The sequence below is a fragment of the Megalobrama amblycephala genome, linkage group LG15 (genome assembly GCF_018812025.1).
Source record: "Megalobrama amblycephala isolate DHTTF-2021 linkage group LG15, ASM1881202v1, whole genome shotgun sequence".
Lineage (NCBI taxonomy): Eukaryota > Metazoa > Chordata > Actinopteri > Cypriniformes > Xenocyprididae > Megalobrama > Megalobrama amblycephala.
The window spans coordinates 23,436,000-23,461,610 of record NC_063058.1 but is presented as its reverse complement, the minus strand read 5'-3'; the positions used below and the strand labels follow the sequence as shown (position 1 = coordinate 23,461,610).

At 35.7% G+C, this 25,611-nt stretch overlaps 2 protein-coding genes across 3 annotated transcripts in view; one reads left to right on the top strand and one right to left on the bottom strand.

The window, feature by feature from the left end:
• LOC125246881 (protein saal1-like) overlaps positions 1–25,611 on the top strand; it is a 46,800-nt gene that overhangs the window by 8,649 nt on the left and 12,540 nt on the right.
• LOC125246882 (mucin-2-like) lies at positions 15,156–25,286 on the bottom strand. 2 transcript variants are annotated; one of them, XM_048157974.1, is made up of 4 exons: positions 25,256–25,286; positions 22,142–22,181; positions 16,393–16,510; positions 15,156–15,675 (listed from the first exon to the last, which is right to left on the bottom strand). In XM_048157974.1, exons 1-4 carry the CDS (start codon positions 25,271–25,273, stop codon positions 15,525–15,527), a joined length of 327 nt encoding a protein of 108 aa, XP_048013931.1. In that variant the 5' UTR covers positions 25,274–25,286; the 3' UTR covers positions 15,156–15,524. The 2 variants fall into 2 exon arrangements, 1 of the variants encoding a protein (XP_048013931.1); XR_007179981.1 differs by lacking the exons at positions 22,142–22,181; positions 25,256–25,286 and adding an exon at positions 16,664–17,330.

The following is a 25,611-nucleotide window of genomic DNA, read 5'->3' as shown; positions in this document are numbered from 1 at the left end:
TACCCAGAATGCAGTGTTTTCTACAGTATATTACTGTTTTAATGGAAAATGGTTTGTTACTGTTAGAATTTGGCCGTTTTTCTACAGCAAGGTCTAACAGTGTGGGTGTCATCCTTGACAGTACTCTATCAATTGAAGCACATGTAAATAACATTACATAATGCTGCCGTATTATCTTTGACAGAATATGAATCATCTTTAACCATCTCTTACAGCCAATAGTACTGTTATCCTTGTAGATGCATTAGTTACTGTACATCTTGTATTGACTATTTTCTTTAATTCTCTTCTAAGTGGTGTTTCACAAAAGTTTCTTAATAAACTTCAAATGGTCCAGAATTTGGCAGCTCGTATCATTACACAAACACCTTCGATTGAGCACGTTTTCAATTCTTAGACAACTCTATTATTTTCCAGTTAAATACCAGAATCAATTTAACATTTTACTTTTCATTTACATTTACTCTTCAATTTAATGTTATCACCTCCATATCGCTGTGATCTTCTCCAAGTTTTTTATCAATCCAATCCCTTAGATCTTCCGTTTCTATAATTCTTGTCACACCTTCTGTACGTTTGACTACCATGGGATATAGAGATTTTAGATGTACTGCTTCAGTCTTTGGAACACCTTACCTCAAGACAAACTTTATAGTGCTAGTATTTAAATGTTTAAATCACATCTTAAAACTCTTCTTTTTAGAACTTGTTTTGGTGTGTGTGTGTTGTGTTATATATTGTTTTTTATATATTATGTATTTTATGGTACTTATGAGGTGTCCTTGAGTGTCTTGAAAAGGCACCCATAAATAAAGTGTATTCTTCTTCTTCTTATTATTATTATTATTATTTACACATTGAATCAAATTAATAATAATAACAACAATAAAATAAGTATTTAAATATTTGTTTAATGTTTTTTCAACTTCTTTTATATTATTAATTTATTATTGTCTTTCTTTCTTATAGGTTGTGATACTTTTACCTACAATTACTTAATTAAAAATGTCTATTAAAATTCCCCTAATTAGTGCCTGTAATACATTAAACACATGAAATGACAAAATGAAATATTTACCAGTTATTGTTTGGTCCATTACAGAATCTGTTATGGCATCTCCATAATCTAGAGTAAAGTCTTTAAACATAAAAGACAGGGAAATAGTTAAAATAATATTGTGCATTGTAAAATGAGAACAAAACAGATTACAGTCAGCTAACCTGCTTGTATGGACTGCAGCCCCACCAGCAGAATGACCCATCTCAGCATCCACATTTGGGACATCATCACAGTCCCCATGGAGACGACCATCCTGATGAGCTAATGTGAGCTGTCTGTAAGCACTTGTCTTTTTATAGTGGATTTTATTTTTCTTTGGAAGTTGGTAGTTTGTCATCAGAAGGTGGAACCCATCTTATGCATTACCATGGGATTCTATCTAAATGTCCAGAATAAACAACATTTAGCACATTTATATGCACACCAGTAAGCTGATAACTAACAAATATCAGCTTATTAAAAAACTAGTTTTCCCCGTTTACATGCAAACCAGTTAACTGACAACGCAAGTAAACCACGTTCACATGACTTTATTAATAAATTGGTTTATTTGCCTGTAGTGACGTCAAAAATAATCATTTGTGTATCTGACTCTGAGTATTCCATATGTCAGTTTTGATATTAAATAAAGCTTGCAACATGTCAGCGAGAAACTTACGGCTCATGTTATTCTCTCATGCACACAGTAAAATCCACAGAGTTAAATCAACTCTGCTCAGATAACATTTGGTCCCTCTCTGAATAGTGTTAAAACACAATAGTGTTTCACAACAAACACTTGGGCATTGCTGAAGCAAAAGACTAAAGGAGCAGATCCTTTCTATGTTAGATTTTTCTCTGCAACAATTCATATGTTGTTGTGAAGTCAGCATTTATATGCCGATGTAGTCATTGTGAGATGGCCTGATTGTATCCAAAGCAACTGATCATATGTTTAGTCATTTATACATTTTGGTTTTGCATTAGCAACCCTGTGAAACTACAGCATGAGAAGAAAGTGCTACAGCAAACGGATATACGGTTTAATTTTAAAACCATGCAGTGCATAAAAAAAATTGAACTACTGCAGCACATAGACACACACAGACATCAAGAATCAGCATATGAATCTCAACAGTGGTGATAAAAATAAGATGCTTCATGCTACAATGCATGCTGGGTATCACCAAAGGACAAAACTCCCATCATGCACTGCAGTATGAATAATCATTGTCACCACTGTTGAGGATTGTATGCTATATTTTCTTGTATAAGCCTGAGCTGTAATAGCTGCTTATTTTTAGCACTTAAGTATTACAGTGGCATTTTAATGGATTTTTTTTTTTTTTTTGCAATTTTTTGCAATTTTTTGATAGCTGAATCTCAGTCAAGAAACCAAAGAGAACAAGACCTCTTTGTGATGCTTATTTGAAATGCCTTTCAAGCTGCACATTTATGTGGATCTGCTCCTTTAGTATTTTGATTCAGCAATGCACAAGTGTTTGCTGTGAAAAACTATTGCAACTGCTCAAACACAAATTATTTTAAAAACATAAAAAGGTCAAGACCTCAACTAAAACAAACCCTGACCACCACGATGGTGGCATAATTTATTGACCAATAAAACATTTAAACCTCTGTTAATTCTCAATAAGAAATTATTTAGACATGTGAGTCAGTAATAAGTCAGTAATAAGTAAATCAGATATGGTTAGTAATAAGTAAATCAGATCTTGAGCGATTTAATGTCTTTTAATGATTGTTGATTTCAATTAAATGGTTTTGGCTGAAGTCACTTGTAGTTCTTGTGTTTCTCCTTTCTTCAGTTATTCTGCTTGTTAACAGCAGGTGTTCATCATTAATGTTCAATCATCCCTGAATTAATAGCTTAATTATCTCATTAACTTTAACTCTGCTTCAGTGTTATTTTAACACTATTCAGAGATGGACCAAATGTTATCTGAGCAGAGCTGATTTAATTCTGTGGATTTTACTGTGCACTTACAGATGCAGCGTTTTGACTGAACCACTTCTACTTCTGCACAAGAGATGAGAACACATTTGTACAATTTTCTGGGTCTTGAAAAAGTCTGTGTTTGCAATAGATTTCCTTCTTCCTTTCCTGCAAAACGCTCGCTCTGTCTGGATGCGTTTAAGGGTGCTTTCACACTTGTCTGGACCAAACCCCGAGTTCGATTGTGAGTGAAACACACATACAAACACACATTTTTATCAAATAATACGGCATTAATAGCGATTCACTTCTGCAATTTGGTACGTTTGCATTCATATCACAAGCGAACCGTACTGGAGTTCACTTGAACCGCACCCTAGACCACCCTTTTTTAAGCGGACTTGGGTACACTTCGCGGGTGCGCACCCAAGTTCAGAAGACTGTGTTCACATCATCCAAACGTACCGAACTCTGACATCAATGCTGTTCAGCCAATCAAATTTGAGGACTGAAACTAACTGTTGTATAACAGTGCATCAACAGTAGTGCATGACCTTGACGAAAATTAAACGTACACATATGTTTCCATTGGCACACACACAGAAATACATAATTTCCAGTCTTTACATTTTTGGTTGCCACTAGTGTTTTAGTCAAGACTACCTAAACCAAGACTAAGACTTTGAGGTGTTGAGACCAAGACATGACCAGACCAGCACTCTTTAAATTCATTTAAAAAATCTACATTTACTGCCTGAGAAATGTCTTATATTTTATCAATAAATACAATTAGAATAATAAGACTCAATATAGAGAGATTACCAATTAAATTAAATCACTAACAATAAAATTCATATTTGCATTGCAGAAGTGGCACAGAAGCTGCATCTGAATTGGTACAATAACAACACGCATACATAATGTTGAGATTATATTTTAAAAATAAAATTGTGTTTATTGGACGTTTGTATAAAATCAATATCACATTTGCAATTGTGCTCATATTTGTGAAAACAGCTCTCTTGGCTTTGTGATATTGCTTAAATATATGTTATAATTTAAAAAACAAATCAAGATCTCCAGTATAATCCCATTTCCAGAAAAGGTGTTGCAACGGTTTTGAAACAGTCTACAATAAGGAGGTGAATTGGCAATAGGTGAGGGTCATTATTGGGTATAAAAGGAGCATCTCAGTCTTTGCAAGCAAAGATGGGTCATGGCTCACTCCTTTGTGCCCAATTTCATGAAAGAATTGTGAGCCAAATCAAAAATCACATTTCTCAATGCAAGATTGCAAAGTATTTCGGTCTATCACCATCTACCATACATAAAATTGTGAAAAGATTCAGGGAATCTAGAGAAATCTCAGTCTGTGTAGGGCAAGGCAGGAAATCTCTATTGAATTTGCATGACCTTTGAGCCCTCAGACTGCATTGCATGAGAAACCGTCATGCTGCTGTGTTAAAAATAGCCACATGGGCTCGGGAGTACTTTAGAAAACCATTGTCACTTAAAGTCTGCCACTGCATCAAGAAATGCAACTTGAATCTCTGTTACACAAGGAGAAAGCTACACATATTTTCAATGCAGAGATGCTGCCGAGTTCTCTGGGCCCGAGTTCATCTCAAATGGTCCATCATGAAGCAAGAGAATCAGACAATGATGGCCACAGACTTGTATCAGACGAGATTGGGCAAAAATTTCACTTGCAAAACTTCAACAATTAGTATCCTCAGTTTCCGAACAATTAAAAAATGTAATAAAAAGGAAAGGTGATGTGACACCGTGTTTAACATGCATCTGTCCCAACTTTTTTGGAGTGTGTTGCATCCATCAAAATCAAAATGTATTTATATTTACAAAATACAATTAATTTGGACAGTGAAAACATATTTTCTTATATGTACTTTTGTCAATCAAATAAAGGATAAAGAATTAAAAAAAAGATTCTTGATTTTATATTATTTACACAGTGTCCTAACTCTTCTGGAAATTGAGTTATACTTTTTTTGTGGTGAATGGTATTAATTTTGGTGACATTTTTGACCCTGTTATTTTTTTATGTAGATCAACAGCAACAAAAAAAAATCTAATTAGAAACAAGTTATTGATTGCATTTGAAGCCGGAAGTTTTATATCTAATCACATTAATGATGTTAACAAATAAATCTGACATTGCACAATCAATACAGAAGAATGGTCTAGAGACCAAGAAACATTTACTAAATCTGATCATATATGTGATTTATTACTGAGATCCCAAGCCTCATTTCTCCTATTGTGCCACATAGTCCCTCCATGGTTGTTGGTCTACTTGACAAACTGAAAGTCAATATTCAAATATTTCTAATAGAACAAAATGTGAAACAACTGGAATAACTAGCTGATTCACTGTTGCTTATTTATGCAATGCTTTTTCTATTGAATTGTTTAATCTAATGTAAAAATCCATATCCTGTTCCATGCCCCAATGATCCTTGTTTTTTTTTGTATTATGTGCAAAGAAAAAGTATTTAAGAGATGTCTCATCAAAGAACTGAGATATATCACATGGCCATGACAAATATTGCAATTAAATGTATTTACACAGAGACAGTATTAAACCATGCGAATATAGAGTTGTCAGCCTCCCAAAAAACATCCTCTTCATGTACAGTACAGTCCAAAAGTTTGGAACCACTAAGATTTTTAATGTTTTTTAAAAGAAGTTTCGTCTTCGTTCTATTTGAATATATTTCACAAAGTAATTTATTCCTGTGATGCAAAGCTGAATTTTCAGCATCGTTACTCCAGTCTTCAGTGTCACATGATCCTTCAGAAATCATTCTAATATACTGATTTGCTGCTCAATAAACATGTATGATTATTTTCAATGTTGAAAACAGTTGTGTACTTTTTTTTTTTCAGGATTCCTTGATGAATAGAAAGTTCAAAAGAACAGCATTTATCTGAAATACAAAGCTTCTGTAGCATTATACACTACCGTTCAAAAGTTTGGGGTCAGTAAGAATTTTTATTTTTATTTTTTTTAAAAGAAATTAAAGAAATGAATACTTTTATTCAGAAAGGATGCATTAAATCAATCAAAAGTGGCAATAAAGACATTTATAATGTTACAAAAGATTAGATTTCAGATAAACACTGTTCTTTTGAACTTTCTATTCATCAAATAATCCTGAAAAAAAATATTGTACACAAATATTTTGTACAATTGTACACATTAAATGTTTCTTGAGCAGCAGATCAGCATATTAGAATGATTTCTGAAGGATCATGTGTCACTGAAGAATGGAGTAATGATGCTGAAAATTCAGCTTTGCCATCACAGGAATAAATTACTTTGTGAAATATATTCAAATAGAAAACAGTTATTTTAAATTGTAATAATATTTCACACTATTACTGTTTTTTACTGTATTTTTAATTAAATAAATGTAGCCTTGGTGAGCAGACGAAACTTTTAAAAACATTAAAAATCTTAGTGGTTCCAAACTTTTGGACTGTACTGTATGTTAGAGATAATGCACAAAGGCTGCAATTCAATTAAATAAATATATGCCCTGCAGGTTTAAAATATGCATTTTAATTATTTAACATGCATGTAGGTTTATAGTAAATGCTGCTCCACATTAACTTATCATTTACGTGCATGGAGCACGTCTCAAAATCCATCTCTGCATATAGACCAATTTGGAGCAGACGTCACTTGCAGCTGTGCGCATAGTGGTGTCAGAAAAATAGCGGTAACAATTGGAGGAAAATGGGCAAAATCCACAGAACAAGAGAAAAAATTTTGTTTTGTTATGTCTTTGGATGTCAGAATCAGAATGCAAAAAATATAGTCTTCCTGTTTATAGAATACCGTTGTTGAATACACCCTCTGAAGCTCATATTCACATATACAGGTCATAGGGGTCATACATACATACATAGCAGTTAAGCATGAAATAATATTTAAACCTATAACATTTAACACAGGTAACTTTTAAACATAGTCTATAACATTTTTGTCTCGCAGTTCTTGCATTTGCGTGTTTATATATCCCAGTTCAGACTTTATAACTCTCAACTGTGAGTTCATATCACAATTCTGAGGGAAAAACAGTCAGGATTGTCAGACGTGATGGCACCAGAGCTTCACAACAGACATCGTTTTGTCCCACTTTGATTAATACAAAAGAGTGTGATAGGACCCTCAATGACAACTAAATGACTATTGTAATCAGGACTGCCAAAGGTGGAGGACAGGAAAGATGAAATCAATGACCCAGTGATCACAGGCTAATCTCATCACGAGTTGCCTTTGTTCACCTCAGCCCTCCATGCCTGGTCACCAAGGTATGAATGACCATGGACTCCTAGGGCTTCCAAACCTGTTATGGCTAGAGCACAGCAAGAACAAAGAAATGTTCCAAAAGAAAAACAATTTCTATACATATTGGCTTGAAACCACAAAAATGGACAGGAAATACTGTAAGGAACATGTCCTATACGTCTTTTTACTCATCCAGGAAAGTGTGCACACACAGTGGAAACTGCACCTGGAATAAAAGCCAAAGCAATCGCACCCACGGAGACAGAAATGTGATACTCCAACCAGTTAACATCAAGTCTGGACGAGTTCAGAACACTGCCACAAGAAATAAAACATTTCAATGGTCCTAAAGACATTGTTTTATTTAACTGTGTGTTTTGGGACAATACAACAAGTTCCACAGGATGAAAGGTGGGCTTGTTAAGGGACAGACACCTGGAATGCTGTGACCCAATCACATCACCACATCAGGAAAGGAATAAAAGCTTTCCCAAGTGAACAAACCCTTGTTCTGAGTTTCTGACCTGACGAGGGAAGAACAACAGCACGGCCAAGGTGTTCCTCTTGTGAGTAAACCTTTCACTGCACGGACCTTCAAGCAGCTCAACTGCTTCTGCAGTTATATAGCGCCTTTCCCAAGCTCAAGGACGCTTTACAAAAGCAGTAACATAATAGACAGTCGATTTCACAAATCATAAACCGTCATTTCACAATCAATTAATCAGTTAAGTGGACAATTGACATTTGCCTAGTCCAGGGATAGAAATGATTGCAGTTCCATATCATGGTACAATTACATACAGAAAACAGAGATACATAACATAGTATAAATAACAACAGGAAAAGTATAGTGTCAATAAGTAACAAACAAGTATAGTAGATGCAACATAAAATACACAGAACAAAAATACACAGAGAGAATTGCAGCTGGTAGTATAAGATGAGGAGAGTGTGTAAAGAACATGTTATGACAGATAGTAGGCTATTTTGTAAACAAATAGGTTTTAAGTTGTGATTTAAATACAGAGAGTGAGGTTATTGTCCTTAGTGCCAGTGATAAAGAGTTCCATAGTTTTATGTGCAATGACGGAAAATGACCTGCCGCCCATTGAAGCTAGACGAAATCTAGGTAGGCCTAGTAAAAAGCACACACCCTGTAGATTGAAGTGATCGAGGTGGAATGTAAGGAGACAGTTGATCAGAGAGATAAGGAGGAGCAAGGCCATTGAGTGATTTAAAATTAAGCAGAAGAATTAAGTAATGCGAGATGAGCCAGTGAAGTTTAAAGGATTAGTTCACTTTCAAATAAACTTTTCCTGATAATTTACTCACCCCAGTTTCAGTGCAGGGCTTCAAAGGGCTTTAAACGATACCAGACGAGGAATAAGGGTCTTATCTAGTGAAACGATCAGTCATTTTTGAAAAAAAATGTAAATGTATATGCTTTATATAAACAAATGATCACCTTTCAAGTGGTTCCGCCAAAACCGCACTTTCATATTCTTCAAAAAGCTTATGCTGTGTGTCCTACGCCTTCCCTATTCTACTTACGGCAAGACCACCCCCTTTACCATGTAAACGCGGTTTAGACAATTATTAATATCCGTCCGGTGTAAGCAGGTTAAGATGTACGAAATCATTTGGTGATGCCAGGTTTCAGTAAGAAATAACATATCCAGTTTGTTGTCCGTAGTTAGTTCATTTAGATAAAGACCCTTATCTGAGATGGAGCGGCAGTTGAGGAAAGCAAAGTGATTTTGCGATACACCTTTATTCCAGTTGTGTTATAACTGAAGTTTGTCCTATATATGTTAACAAGCGATTGTGGTGAACAACAGTCGCTCTGTAGACGGGTCGGTTTATTCGTAGTTCTGTTTTTTGACCAGATACACGGAATACCAGTAGATGTTGACTGGAACACACTGAAAATCCTGTGGGTTGTACAATGCAACTCAGTTGCTTCCAACATACAGAAGATCCTGCGGACCGACCACCATCTGACCTAAAGTTCTCTGGATTACACAAAGACCCCAGCACTCAGTGCAGCTCTGCAACTGTTGGAAAGCAATCCGGTCTCTCCCACTGCAAATGGAAGGATACCAGTGGAAGATGCTGATTACCTGACCAACTGAAACGTAAATATAAGCTAAGCAAACATTTCCCAAAAGACTTGGTTGATTAGATCTATCTAAAAGATTAGTGGCGTGTTGTCCACGCCAGGCGGGGAGTGTGCTGGAACAAGTTTGATGTTACAGATTTCATATTTTGTTTAATTTGATAACACATTTAATTGTTTAATGTCTGCAACTCCTTAATGTTATCCATGGCACTTATTTTCCCGTTCACCTCATTTATGGCAAGTTTGACGTTGCTTTAATTCTGTGATTTTCCGGTTTTCACGTGAAGGAAGTAGTGAATGCTCCATGCAGGCAGCGGTAACGATGGCTCTCTTTAATCGCCATATATCTTTATAATCTTTATCCTTGCAACAGCATCGCTTGTAAGTATTTATTTGATTTACATGGATGTTCATTATACTTGCATATAAATGTGAATTGTTGGGTTTAAGATAATTATTAATCATTTACTTCATAAAGATATGTCCCTTCAAAAACACAGGGCATAAATGAGAGAGAGTTGGTTCAGTCTGCACTCCCAGAACTCACACGAACACAAAAATAACTCTTCAAAAGGTTTATTTAACAAAGTCTCTTATAACAATTAAGGATAAGGCAAAAAAAAAAAATAAGGATAACTAACAAGACGCGTCTAGCTTCAGGAGGGGGTTAAAGCCAAAATAACAAACAAAAGGAGTAAGCTAACTGGAGTACGGGAGTCTAAATAACCTATCAAAACAAAAAACAAATCTCTTACCTGACTGCCTCACTAACCAAAAACAGGGGAAAACAGGGGTTAGTAAAAACAAAAGGGCACCCACCTCCCTACTGTGTCTGCAACATTGAAAATGGGGCAATTACACACTGCCACAACAGCAGATGCAACAGATGTCTCTTCAAGGAGCTTTCACAACAGCAAATACAACAGGTTTCTCTTAAAGAAGCTTTCACAACAGCCCAAGACAACAAAAGTTCTGGGAGGGAAGACAGGCCACACTCTCTCTGGGGAACAGCCAGCTCCCTTGGTGTAAATGCAAGCTCCTCTCCATGCTCTAACGAGGAACAGGTGGCATCAATTGGGCTCCTGCAAGAGGACAGGGAGGAACAGAGGAAATAGGGAAAAAAAACTACACTTCCCAGCAGGCTGTTGAGCATCAGAGAGACAGTGTCACATACACATTCACAGAATAACAAAACAATAAACAATATACGTCCTGGGACGTAACAGTGTCATATCGCTGTATTCATTATTTACATTACAAAATGTTATGTTTATTTGCACACATTATTGTGGATGTTGATATGATGCTGTAGTTGTTGGTAATTCCTGGACATTATTATTGAAATATGTTTATTTGTTTATTTGTAGTTTCACTCCATACCCAAGACCATTAAACCTGTGGGCAAACAAACTTCTTGTCTTCAGAGTCATGCGAGGGAAGGGAGTTTATCTGACTGTCAAAATACTAAAAACATGTTGAGGACAGTACAATGTCTGTTTTATGAAATATCATGTGGTGCGAGTGTGACCATCAAAAAACAACTATTTTGGGACTTTCATGTTGAAATCCATTCAAAGACAGGAAGTTGCATCATATACCAATTTGCGAAGGACCAAAGGAAGCAGCAAACAGGTTTGTAACTCTGTCTTAAATTTGGAAAAAAAAACTTTTTTAACAGCTGGTATGTTGTTACCACATTTGGATATCATGTGGTATGACCTCAAAAAACAATGAATATTAAGTTATTCATGCAAATATATACTTTTATTATAAACTTCATAGTGACCTTTGGTGGGAAGCTAGCTTGTTTTGTTCAGGTGGCCAATTCTGTGCCTGTAAATTTTGAATGAATTTGAAAATATCATGTGGTGCCACCTAATATCATGTGGTGCGACCAGTGCAGAGTGTTTTCCATGATAGATATATGTCCTAGATTGGCAGTTTTAGTGCTTTTATATTCAATTAACTGTTTATTGATCTCTTTAAATAAATTTGTAATGATATTTAAGGTCTTTGTGTCATTTGGAGCGACCACACATCATGTGGTGTGACCAATAATAGCAATTACTGTATTAAATTAAAAATAAAATACCTAATGTAAAATATCTAATTTCTATGGCTGAAATATGAATCACTGATACAGTATGCTTAAGTGAATGGTATTTTAATTATTTTTTTATCAGTTTTATGTGATTTACAAGAAAAATAAGTCTTAACTTCATTTAAGAAGGCAATTCTGAAGTTATAGAACAAAAATATAAGGTCATTCTATACAGAATCTCAAAATAACTGCAAATACTTTGTTTCTAAACACTTTACTGAGAACTTATAAAAAATATTTTTAAGCATGTTAAGGAAATTTATTAATTTTAAGATAAATCATGGTCGCACAACATGACATTTTTAAAGGTGCCCTAGAACTTCTTTTTAAAAGATGTAATATAAGTCTAAGGTGTCCCCTGAATGTGTCTGTGAAGTTTCAGCTCAAAATACCCCATAGATTTTTTTAAATTCATTTTTTTAACTGCCTATTTTGGGGCATCATTCCCCCCTCCCCCGGAGCTCGCGCTTGCCTTGAACAGCATAAAATACAGTTTACACAGCTAATATAACCCTCAAAATGGATCTTTACAAGATTTTCGTCATGCATGCTGCTTGCATACATCGGATCATGTAAGTATAGTATTTATTTGGATGTATTACATTTGATTCTGAATGAGTTTGAGGCTATGCTGCATGGCTAAAGCTAACATTACACACTGTTGGAGAGATTTATAAAGAATGAAGTTGTGTTTATGCATTATACAGACTGCAAGTGTTTAAAATGAAAATAGTGACGGCTCTCTTGTCTCTGTGAATACAGTAATAAACGATGGTAACTTTAACCACATTTAACAGTACATTAGCAACATGCTAACGAAACATTTAGAAAGACAATTCACAAATATCACTAAAAATATCATGTTATCATGGATCATGTCAGTTATTATTGCTCCATCTGCCATTTTTCGCTATTGTTCTTGCTTGCTTACCTAGTCTGATGATTCAGCTGTACACATCCAGACGTTCTGCCCTTGTCTAATGGCTTGATCATGGGCTGGCATATGCAAATATTGGGGGCGTACATATTAATGATCCCGACTGTTACGTAACAGTCGGTGTTATGTTGAGATTCGCCTGTTCTTCGGAGGTCTTTTAAACAAATGAGATTTATATAAGAAGGAGGAAACAATGGAGTTTGAAACTCACTGTATGTCATTTCCATGTACTGAACTCTTGTTATTCAACTATGCCAATATAAATTCAATATTTAATTCTAGGGCACCTTTAAGGCTATGGCCAATTTAGCTATATAAAAACAAAACAAACAAAAAAACACTAAAATCACTTAATTTTAAATTTTAATATGAATTTATGTGTACACAATATTCTTAATGTTTGAACAATTCATATTATTATTTTTTGTATTTTAAAATTGGCCTCTCCTTATACATCATTGACCCATATGCATACCTCCGTGTGTGTATATTTATTTAATTTTGTGTCTTCATACTCAAAATCAGCTTCTCCTAAACGCATGTGAGAACATAACCCCATCTTAAAGAACTCTTTAAAGAATATGTTGATTAATTACCATAGAAAAAAATAAAATGATACTAGTTTGGAACATAAGGGTGAATAAATTAATGAATTTTCAATGTTTGTGTAAAATGATTGATCTTGCCAGCCCAAAACTCATAACAGCTAAGTACACATTTAGAGTGTCAATTCAGGTTTAGTACATGATACAGTGTATCGTTTCTTCAGAACTCACATCCTTGTTTAGTTTGAGATGACAGCAGTAATAAATGCCATTTTGCAAGAGTCTAAACAAAGTTTCTCCCCACCAAGGCTTCTATTAATACTGTTTACTCTCAAACTTTGCTAGAACTTTAAATGTCGGTGGGACTGAAAGATAATATATCATATGTGCAAAAGCCAACAGGGTTCCTCCTTCTGATCAGATTACACTGTCCCAAAGCAGCTAAAGCCTAAAAGATCAAGCGCTGACAGACAGCTCATTGTGATGGGTCGTTCTACTGATGGAGCTGCAGTTGAAAAAGAGAAGATCTACTAAACAAAAGAGATCTACTAATGGTATGGATTCAGGATTCACACTTTTTTCCCTATACAACCTAGAGAAACATATGTGGATGAAATTCTTGTTGGTTTATTTTGAAATAATGACCATGTAACTACAATATTTATTGGACATGAACATTTGATTTGAGTTTACAATACAGTCTTTAAAATGGCACACACTATATAAAGGTCCTAGATCATGTAATTTTCACAACTTACAACCTTTATCCCGGCATTGTGTTCCTTCCTGTCAAGAATTTGATGTGGTGCTACCCTGACTTAGAAGTAAGTCTCTGATTATGTTTTACTACAGTCATAGGATAGATATAGCTATCCAAAGATAGAGTATATGCTTTATGCCGAAAATTACATGAAACAAAAAAGGGGAAAACAAGTCTCGCTTGTCGGAGAAAGTGTTAAGGGCGGTAGGCCTACTAAGTACAAACTGACGGAGATGTCTATGGCATTGTTGGTGTTTTATTCGATTTAAATCTAAAATATTGAGGGGGAAAAAATTAACAAAAAAAACAACAACTTTTAGATACCAATCTGCATATGCGATGGACATCGGTTATGCTCATCTTAGCTCGCTCCTTTGAAGATATGTTGAGTGAAACGGCTCTACATTTAACGAGGCACATATAAAAGAAAGAAAAGAAGCTCTTTTAGTCTGCTTTATTCAACTTGCACAGGTATTTCCAAAGTATAGACAGTGACCTCTTGAGGTGAGATGAAGGTACTGCAGAAGACATGACGCTACTTTCTTTATGGCCAGGTACACTCAAAAAAATGAATTGTTGGATTTACTTAAAAAATAAGTGTCAAGTGGTTCCACGCAACAATATTGAGTAATTTGTACAAAAAACTATTTAGTTGAATGAACAAAAGAAATTCAAGTAAAGCTGACAAAATTTATTTGGGTAAATACAAATCATTTGTCATTGTTTTTTGAATAATCATTTAAATAAAAAGGATACAACATATCAAAATGCACTCAAAAAATAACTAATTGAACAAACCGAATTGAATTGAGAGCAGGAATTTCATCCTATAAACACGCGTATATGAGTGCGCACAGCCTAAACACAGGCGACACTCTTCTGCATGATGGTAACCACAAAATTCAAAAACATTACAGAAACTGAACATTAAACACTAACATAAACTAACAACATCTTTCCCTTTACTGAAAAACACATAAAATAACACTTTAATCCCTAAATTTACTCTCCTAATGCAGAGCATGCTGGGAACTACGGATCCACTGCACAGTTAGTTATGTCAACAATAATGTGAGCGTTTCACACAGCAATGTTAAGTTGACTGAACAAACACTTGCTAAGCAAAGCTGACAATACTCAATTTTAGTAGAAACAACGCAGTTAAATTACGTTCATGTAGTTACATGAGTTTTTTAAGTAATGTGAACAAGGGTGGTTTGAGTGAAACTAACAACAGTGAAAGTTCATTTTTTTGAGTGTACTGAATACTTCTATGTACAGTGTGATTCAACATAAATTAAACATGGACATTTTCACTGTAAACATGAAACCATATACTGGAGATTACTGGAGGCACTTCTCTGAATAAATCCAGGGGACTGTAGTTGATGCTCTTTATTATGCTTTATTGTGATTTTAATTCATTTCATTGGAAGGAAAAGTACAGGACATTATTATAGCATGCATTACCAGAGAATGTAACAAATGAAAAAAAAGAAGAAAAAAAAAAGCCCAGGTTCCCCTTCAAGACATAACAAAATAGATTATGCTTAGAGTTAACCATACCCCTGCATCAAACTACAAAGAAAAGATCAATTTAGCCATTAATGCACTGCAACAATCAGCTTAAATCATAACTACTGTCATTTTCGGATATATATAAATATGTTTTAAAATTTTTCAGATTGAGTCATGTTCAAATCAGCAGTAAGGAGGACCTTTTATTCTTTTATTTTTTCTTCTCATTTTCGCACTCAGTTAGAGTGCATTTGCAGGTCTCTATACTTGTAGTCATGAGGGATCTCACTGCCATTGGCACACTTCAGCGTCACATTTCTATTGCTGAATTGATCCTCCTGGCAGCAAAAACAGCTGTGCGTCATATCGTTCATGTCCATCGAATACCTGTGCAGGTTTCCAAGAAAACATCAGTCAGATGAATGTAATACAGCTGGATGTGAGTTTATCCTTATATATAGTATCCACACAAAGGTTTGGATGCTAAGGCACACTTAAAAATGTATGAATTTCATTGGATACATGACAAAATATCAAACCAAAAGGCTACCACAAACAGATGTTTGGAGATTTTCCCAGAGCTATCTTCAATTTCTGAGCTATTTTTGCTTTGTAAAAACATGATCATTTTAACAGTCAGTTGAATTGATATTCATTTTATTATAGAATAATTAACAAAATTGTTTTAATTAGCAAAGACATATTGATATCTCGCAATCCTGTTGCTAAAAAAAAAAAAAAAAAAAAAACTTTTAATTTATGGAAATATAAGACATCAATAACTACAAAATCAACATTTCGTCCCAAACTAGCTAGTCTCTACTGAGTGACAGCTTACATTAATCTTAATTAGACTAAATGAGTCTTAATTTTCAACCCTGTTATGTATTTTGGCATAGGTATTTTTCTTTACATTTTCATAATTTTAACATTTTAAATGTTTTAATATTGATAATTATTATTATAATTATTATATTATTATAATTATGTTTATTGCCAAGTCTTCAGAAAGGAAGTCTTACAAAATATTATGCAAATTATAGACTTTACAGTTCATCTGAGAATTAAAAATAAAAAATGAATATGTTTGTGTAATGCTCTCACATTGATCTGCTGTCACAGTGGCCAGTGCAGGAAGTAACTTCTACATCCTCGATGGAAATGCAACCATTGAAATGCAGACGGGTGATGTCCTTCTCTAGAGCACAGTTGCTGGGTTCACCTGAGAGATGATAGAGGCAGGTAAGCTTGAGACTCATGAACAATGCATGCACTGAATGTTATGTAGGGCCTATTATGTTATTTTTAATATACTTAACATCTGTTAAATTATCTGCATAGACATAGTTGTAACGGGGAGAGATAGTGATGTTACGTTCTGTGCCGAGGCTTCGGAGCGTGTGTCGAGAAATCCCGGAAGCTTTTAGTGAAGCGCGTATCGAGGCTTGTATCACTTTACATCAATTACGTCATTGATGACGTTCGAAGCCTCGCTTCTGCCTTACCCCTCGTTTACACTGCACGCGTGTGCGTTGCGTTACGGCTCCGGCATGGTTTTGTTCCGTCTTCTGAACGGTGTCAACTCACACCAGAAGCATTTCAGAAGCGAAGCGGCTGGATTCGCGAGACCACGAGATTTGCCTGTCTGACGTTGTTTTCGTTGATTTTTTCATGTTTTTAATGGCTAAATTGTTATATATTGTCCGGTTTAATTGTGTTTATTGCTATGCCATAATTTATTTTGCTGTAGCTATACAGATGAAGTTAATAATAATTGTACACTTAATATTCCAGTTATGGACAACAAAAACAAAGAAATTTCAAGTTTTTCAACTTCGAATCTCTTGTCGTCAGTTTCTGGCATCGTAGTGAAGTGAAATATGAGCGGGAGATTACTCAGGGTGATTATTTTGACTTTATTTTGTATTTGAGCTGCGCGTCTTGGACGCGGCGTCCGTCAAAAATAGGCGAGGTGCCTATCTTTAGCGAAGCGGCGCGGCGAGCCGCTTCTGGGACGCTTCTCAAACGCGCCGCGCCGCGGCTGGTGTAAACACGAGCATTGACTAGAGTGGCCGCGTATCAGCTCCGGTAGCCGCGTCGCAGCCGTAACGTGCCGCACACGCGTGCAGTGTAAACCCGGCCTTACTGGTTCAGGATGCGGTTCAAATCTTAGCGCGACATTTTGACAGATATATAAACCGTGGGATCCCCTCAGAATTTGTGGTTTTAGAATAATAATATCGCCCCTCCTGCCTGTTATGACCACATAATTTATTTGCACACATTTGATAGCCCCATTCATTTGAAGCCAATATGTTTATTACACAGTTATGTTAAACAGTAATTATATACAACCAGAAAATACACATTACATTCAAATAAATATATTAGTCTATGTGTAAATTGATTTTTTTTTCTAAGCCTTAACTGGCGCAAAATAAAGTGTATCACAGATCACATCAGGTCATCTGTAACGCCGGGTTCACACCGCAAGCGGCAGCAGAGCGGAAGCAGCGCGTTAGCAGCGCGTGAGCGTGAACTGCAGCTGCAGAGACGCGCGAGTATTCACACTGGAAGCGTTTGTACAGCGTCACAGCAGCGGCTCGAAGCTACATATAAATTGAGCATTTCTTTACAAAGACAGCTATACATTTGTTTTTATAGTTGGTCATTGTTAAACTTGATAGTCTTGGAAGTTTGTTAACATGCAAGGTGTACAACACTCACATATAAACATAAAGCCTAAATAAAAATAAATAAATAAAAGCCTCGTGTCATCCATTGCTGCACACGAATGAGGTAAGCTTTGTGTTTTACATCATCTGACGCATGAACATGTTTACAAGACTGCAAACTCGGCGAAAAAGACAGCAAACTCGGGTTTGATTTGGGTATGCAAGAGCCTAAATTGCTGTATGTGTAGTAACTAAAATAATGTTTATTTCATATTTTCTGGCTAGTTTAATTTAGTTTTCTATAATATACCATACTTTAGCCCAAACTGAATAATTAAAAACAAGTTTAAATGAGTAAATCTTAGGGCTGTCAAACGATTAATCACATACAAAATAAAAGTTTGAGTTTGTATAATATATGTGGGAGTAATGTGTGTAATTAATTTGTATATATAAATACACACAAATTAATGTATATATTTAAGAGAAATGTTATTTATGTACAAAAAATGTATTTATATATAATATAAATTATATAAAAATATAAATAAATACATATACTTGTAAATATTTCTCAAATATATACATGGATGTGTTTGTATTTATATATACATAATAATTACACACAGTACACCCACATATATTAGGCAAACTCAAACTTTTATTTTGTATGCGATTAATCGTGATTAATCGTTTGACAGCCCTAGTAAATCTTCTATAAATTTTTTAATATTGATTTTCTTTCATGACATACTTCAATTCTTGTTAAAACACACTAGATATGCTTATTCTGTGCATTTTGAGCACTTTTTGTGTGAAATCATATTTATTTTGTCCATCAAAGGTGTACTTTCACTTTAATTGAGCGTTAGGCCGGGTTCACACCGCAAGCGGCAGCAGAGCGGAAGCAGCGCGTGAGCGTGAACTGCAGCTGCAGTGACGCGCGAGTATTCACACTGGAAGCGTTTGTACAGCGTCACAGCAGCGGCTCGAAGCTACATATAAAGTGAGCATTTCTTTACAACGACAGCTATAAATTTGTTTTTATAATTGGTCATTGTTAAACTTGATAGTCTTGAAAGTTTGTTAACAGGTAGCCTACAACACTCACATATAAACATAAAATAAAAATAAATAAATAAAAGCCTCGTGTCATCCATTGCTGCACACAAATGAGGTAAGCTTTGTGTTTTACATCATCTGACGCGTGAACATGTTTACAAGACTGCAAACTCGGCGAAAAAGACAGCAAACTCGGGTTTGATTTGGGTTTGCAAGAGCCTATATTGCTGCCTGTGTAATAACTAAAATAATGTTTATATATCATATTTTCTGGCTAGTTTAGTTTTCTATAATATACCATACTTTAGCCCAAACTGAATAATTAAAAACAAGTTTAAATGAGTAAATCTTTTATAAATATTTTTTAATATTTATTTTCTTTCATGACATACTTCAATTCTTGTTAAAACACACTAGATATGCTTATTCTGTGCATTTTGAGCGAAACGATCGCGGCACTGCTGCTTCTTTTTGGCGTCCATTTTAACAGATGAGAGCATTCACACCGCACGCAGAGGCTGCGAGGCAGCACGGAGCAGAGCAGAAGCAGCAGTGCCGCGATCGTTTCGGCGCTGGGTCTATTTTTGCTGCGCTGCTAACGCTCAATTAAAGTGAAAGTACACCTTTGATGGACAAAATAAATATGATTTCAAACAAAAAGTGCTCAAAATGCACAGAATAAGCATATCTAGTGTGTTTTAACAGGAATTGAAGTATGTCATGAAAGAAAATCAATATTAAAAAATATTTATAGAAGATTTACTCATTTAAACTTGTTTTTAATTATTCAGTTTGGGCTAAAGTATGGTAACGTTATATTATAGAAAACTAAACTAGCCAGAAAATATGATAGGCTATAACATTATTTTAGTTATTACACAGACAGCAATTTAGGCTCTTGCATACCCAAATCAAACCCGAGTTTGCTGTCTTGTAAACATGTTCATGTGTCAGATGATGTAAAACACAAAGCTTACCTCATTTGTGTGCAGCAATGGATGACAAGAGGCTTTTATTTATTTATTTTTATTTATTTTATGTTTATATGTAAGTGTTGTACATCTTGCATGTTAACAAACTTTCAAGACTATCAAGTTTAACAATGACCAATTATAAAAACAAATTTATAGCTGTCTTTGTAAAGAAATGCTCACTTTATATGCAGCTTCGAGCCGCTGCTGTGACGCTGTACAAACGCTTCCAGTGTGAATACTCGCGCGTCTCTGCAGCTGCAGTTCATGCTTCTGCTCTGCTGCCGCTTGCGGTGTGAACCCGGCCTAATGTATCTGCTTATTTTACACTCTTTGACCACCAGGTGGAATTGTGAGCAAATTAAGCCTCGAGAAATGAACCCTTTTGTGAACCACTTGGCTGAAAAGCTTCAATGTTTCATGAGGCTTCATCTCACCATCACTAGAGAGAGAGTCCACTGGAGGCGAGCGTAGGTAGAACCCAAGTGCAGTTTTTAATAATATAAACCCATAACAACAAAACAGACGTGACTTGACATGGCTTTACTTGACTTTAAACAAAGCTAGACAAGAGAACAATCAAACATGAGGGCTATTTATACAAAGGGACTAATGACAAACAAGGAACACCTGTGAACAATGAAGACAAAGGACCAATGGCAAGACAGAACTGAATTCACATGACTATAGGCTTGTTTGAGATGCGCCTAGCCTCGCCTGAAGTTCAGCCGAGAGTAGGCGGCTGCAGTTAGGGGAGGAGTGAAAAAAGTGCAGGCAAGACGAACAGTTCTCTGTTCTCGTAGTGGATCAGAACCTCTATGATCAGAACCTACGAGATCAAAGGCGGATATCGCGGGATTCACACTCGTGCGCTGTGTTGCTGATAAACTGGATGTAATTTAAGTTCTGTTGCTTTTATATGAAAATAAACATAATGAACAATACACCCAAAGTACTTGTTATTTATTTCCATTCGAAAGATGTGTGTATCAATCATTTTTACTTTAATTATAGACATGTTTTTATATATATATTTTTTTTTTATAAATGACAACGTTCGCATAACCCATAGAGAGATCACTGTGTCAGAGAGTTTGGGAATAATCACACATTATTTTTACACATAAAAACATGATATTAGAGAAATCAAACATTTTCAATCAGATCAATACATCACGGTTGTTTAAACCAATAAGCTTTAAGCTGTGTCGTCAGCAAGTCGTTTCCCATCGTGCTTTTGGTCAGCGCAGTCGGTGGAGAGCAACTGCGCTCGACTGCAGAATCCGACACGTCCGCCTCGCACATTCTGCAAATTGCAAATTCTGCGCAGAACCGATCACCGGTGATCACCGCGAGATGCATGCCGGTTAGAAATGTGTCCGAGGGTGGGCCGCCTTGCTCTGATGTCATGCCGACGTGTGTCAAAAACCTCTCGCGAGTGCGAGGCGGACGTGTCGGATTCTGCAGTCGAGCGCAGTTGCTCTCGAGTTTTTATGTGTAAAAATAATGTGTGAATATTCCCAAACTCTCTGACACAGTGATCTCTCTATGGGTTATGCGAACGTTGTCATTTATAAAAAAAAATATATATATAAAAACATGTCTATAATTAAAGTAAAAATGATTGATACACACATCTTTCGAATGGAAATAAATAACAAGTACTTTGGGTGTATTGTTCATTATGTTTATTTTCATATAAAAGCAACAGAACTTAAATTACATCCAGTTTATCAGCAACACAGCGCACGAGTGTGAATCCCGTGATATCCTCCTTTGATCTCGTAGGTTCTGATCCACTACGAGAACAGAGAATTGTCCGTCTTGCCTGCACTTCTTTCACTGAACTTCAGGCGAGGCTAGGCGCATCTCAAACAAGCCTAATAACAACCAATCAGAACATGATGCATGAGACAGGGGAAGCACATGACATGAACACATGAGGGCAATGGAAATCACATGACACAAAACACATGGCAAAACAAACAAAGCATAACAATGAAAACAAACCATAAACTGTGAACATGAAACAAAAACCCAAACAAGACATGACATGACATGACAATAGTAATGTGGACAAAATAGTTTTTAACATAAAAAAATATATTGTTTGTGTCAGGGTGTTTAGTATAAAGAATATCTTACAGATCCTGCAACATCCATCTATGTCAAATTGTATTGTTCCCTGTAAAGACACAAATAATAGAATAGAAAATGTTATTTAAACATTTCTCAAAACATATTGCATATTTTATTTTCTTGAAACAATACATATTACAATTTGAATCTAAGGTTCAAACAGTTAACACTTCCATCTAGAGTTTCAAAAGAATATTTCACCTCATTTTGTCATCACCCTGTTTTACTTTCATTTTTGTATGATACACAAAAGCTGTTATTTATAACAGAAAGCTGGTCTTTTTATTACAATGAATGTAACTGTTGATGTTTGACAATTAAGGGCCAAATTGTGATGGCTAGACGACTGGGTCAGAGCATCTTTGTTTTTGTTTTTTTTGCTATTGAATTGTTTTATCTAATGTATAATCCATATCCTGTTTAATGTCTAATGTTCCTTGTTTCCTTTTCATTGCGTGCAAAGAAGCAATGTTTATAATCACCAAAGAACTTATACCTCACGTAGCAATTATACATATTACATTAAATATATTAACACAGAGATAGCATATGGTCTACCTCCCAAAAGACAACCTGTTCATGTTTGTTAGAGATTGAAATACTTGATTGCAATTCCAGACATGTAGGGATGCGTTAACTTAAAAAACCTGTCAGACCTGGTATGGTACAAATAAACACTTGTTTCAGTCATTTTGAAATATACCTCCAGTTTCACAGACTAAAATGCATGTTTGAGCCGTTTTAACTGAAAGCAATTTGCATTAAAATATGTCAGTGCCAATGTTTTGTCTCAAGATGCACACCAGTTATTTTTTCTTGTTCTAATGCATGTTTATAAAAGCTACTTAAATGTATTGAACTAAGGCCTAATCCTGGCTTAATCTAAGCCCTGTCTATGAAACAGGGCCATAGAGTCTTTAATCTATTGCTAAAGATTGGAAGGAATTCAGACGTTCTCACACAGTGAAAGTTGCTGTTTAAATAAAATTTGTCAACATGCTGACAAATCATATTCCATGACATGTCAGTAACTGAAGACTACTGTCACTTACTAAAAGAGCTAAAATTGTGTTGTTACTGTAACAACAAAAAGAATGTGTACACCTAATCATACTATATTAGTGGACAAACTGTCACATCATAAATCATAAATCAATACAATAAAAATCAAGGGCCATTATAATTTCAGCAAGGTTAATTGTTCATTCTAAGTTTTATGTGCTTTGGTGAGCTATCAAAGCAATGCAACTGCACCATAAAATTTTGCTGCCAATAAAACATTTGAACAACTGACTACATCATTCGGCCATTTACCTTTATAGAATTGTAGCTCAAGTGATGACTAGTATCAACAAGGTCATGGCCAAATGCTCAGACATTTACAGGTGCTGGTCAAATAATTAGAATATCATCAAAAAGTTGATTTATTTCACTAATTCCATTCAAAAAGTGAAACTCATATATTATATTCATTCATTACACACAGACTGATATATTTCAAATGTTTATTTCTTTTAATTTTGATGATTATATCTGACAAGTAAGGAAAATCCCAAATTCAGTATCTCAGAAAATTAGAATATTACTTAAGACCAATACAAACAAAGGATTTTTAGAAATCTTGGCCAACTGAAAAGTATGAACATGAAAAGTATGAGCATGTACAGCACTTAATACTTAGTTGGGGCTCCTTTTGCCTGAATTACTGCAGCAATGCGGCGTGGCATGGAGTCGATCAGTCTGTGGCACTGCTCAGGTGTTATGAGAGCCCAGGTTGCTCTGATAGTGGCCTTCAGCTCTTCTGCATTGTTGGGTCTGACATATCGCATCTTCCTCTTCACAATACCCCATAGATTTTCTATGGGGTTAAGGTCAGGCGAGTTTGCTGGCCAATTAAGAACAGGGATACCATGGTCCTTAAACCAGGTACTGGTAGCTTTGGCACTGTGTGCAGGTGCCAAGTCCTGTTGGAAAATGAAATCTGCATCTCCATAAAGTTGGTCAGCAGCAGGAAGCATGAAGTGCTCTAAAACTTCCTAGGTATACGGCTGCGTTGACCTTGGACCTCAGAAAACACAGTGGACCAACACCAGCAGATGACATGGCACCCCAAACCATCACTGACTATGGAAACTTTACACTGGACCTCAAGCAACATGGATTGTGTGCCTCTCCTCTCTTCCTCCAGACTCTGGAACCCTGATTTCCAAAGGAAATGCAAAATTTACTTTCATCAGAGAACATAACTTTGGACCACTCAGCAGCAGTCCATTCCTTTTTGTCTTTAGCCCAGGCGAGACATTTCTGACGCTGTCTGTTGTTCAAGAGTGTCTGTGCGTAGTGGTTCTTGAAGCACTGACCCCAGCTGCAGTCCACTTTTTGTGAATCTCCCCCACATTTTTGAATGGGTTTTGTTTCACAATCCTCTCCAGGGTGCGGTTATCCCTATTGCTTGTACATCTTTTCCTTCCCTTCGCCTCTCTATTAATGTGCTTGGACATAGAGCTCTGTGAACAGCCAGCCTCTTTTGCAATAACCTTTTGTGTCTTGCCCTCCTTGTGCCAGGTGTCAATGGTTGTCTTTTGGACAACTGTCAAGACAGCAGTCTTCCCCATGATTGTGTAGCCTACAGAACTAGACTGAAAGACCATTTAAAGGCCTTTGCAGGTGTTTTGAGTTAATTAGCTGATTAGAGTGTGGCACCAGGTGTCTTCAATATTGAACCTTTTCACAATATTCTAATTTTTTGAGATACTGAATTTGGGATTTTCCTTACTTGTCAGATATAATCATCAAAATGAAAATAAATAAACATTTGAATATCAGTCTGTGTGTAAGGAATGAATATAATATACAAGTTTAACTTTTTGAATGGAATTAGTGAAATAAATCAACTTTTTGATGATATTCTAATTATATGACCAGCACCTGTAGGTTAAAATGCATTTTTAATTGCTTTTTAAATTCAAACAAGCAAAAGTATATTAAATGCTATAAAAGTACAAAAGTACATTAATCCAACCAGTGGTCGCATTAGACTTTCTAGTCTATCATTTTGAGTTTTGCGAATCAACAGGAAGCCATTTGAATGAACAGGTTTTCTTTTAAAAAAATACTCACAAACACGGCAGCAGCCATCAGCTGACAGCTGAATGGGGCCCTGTAGAGCGAATCACAAAGGCACAATGTCATCAATGTGATTTAATCACCATGAACAGACAATATAACATGTAAATGTTTGTTTCTGTGATATTTAATCTCATTGAAAGGAGGGCGCTGGACTGTGTATTTGTATACTAATTAATGGCGCACCTCCCTATTCAGCACGCCTCCACTATTCCTCTTCATCTGCCTTCACCTTGGTTGATGGCATGGAGGAAAAGGGTTACACCAAGTTTTCCCCATTGGAAGAGGCTGTCGCTACGCATCTCTGTTCGGCCACTGCCCTCAACTGTAAGACTAAAGCTGTACACCCG

Coding starts and splice junctions, on each gene's coding strand:
- LOC125246882 (XM_048157974.1), bottom strand. Junction 16,511..22,141: donor AGATGGATGTTGCAGGATCT/GTAAGATATTCT, acceptor ATCATCTCTCAG/GTGAACCCAGCAACTGTGCT. Junction 15,676..16,392: donor CACTGTGACAGCAGATCAAT/GTGAGAGCATTA, acceptor AAACCTGCACAG/GTATTCGATGGACATGAACG.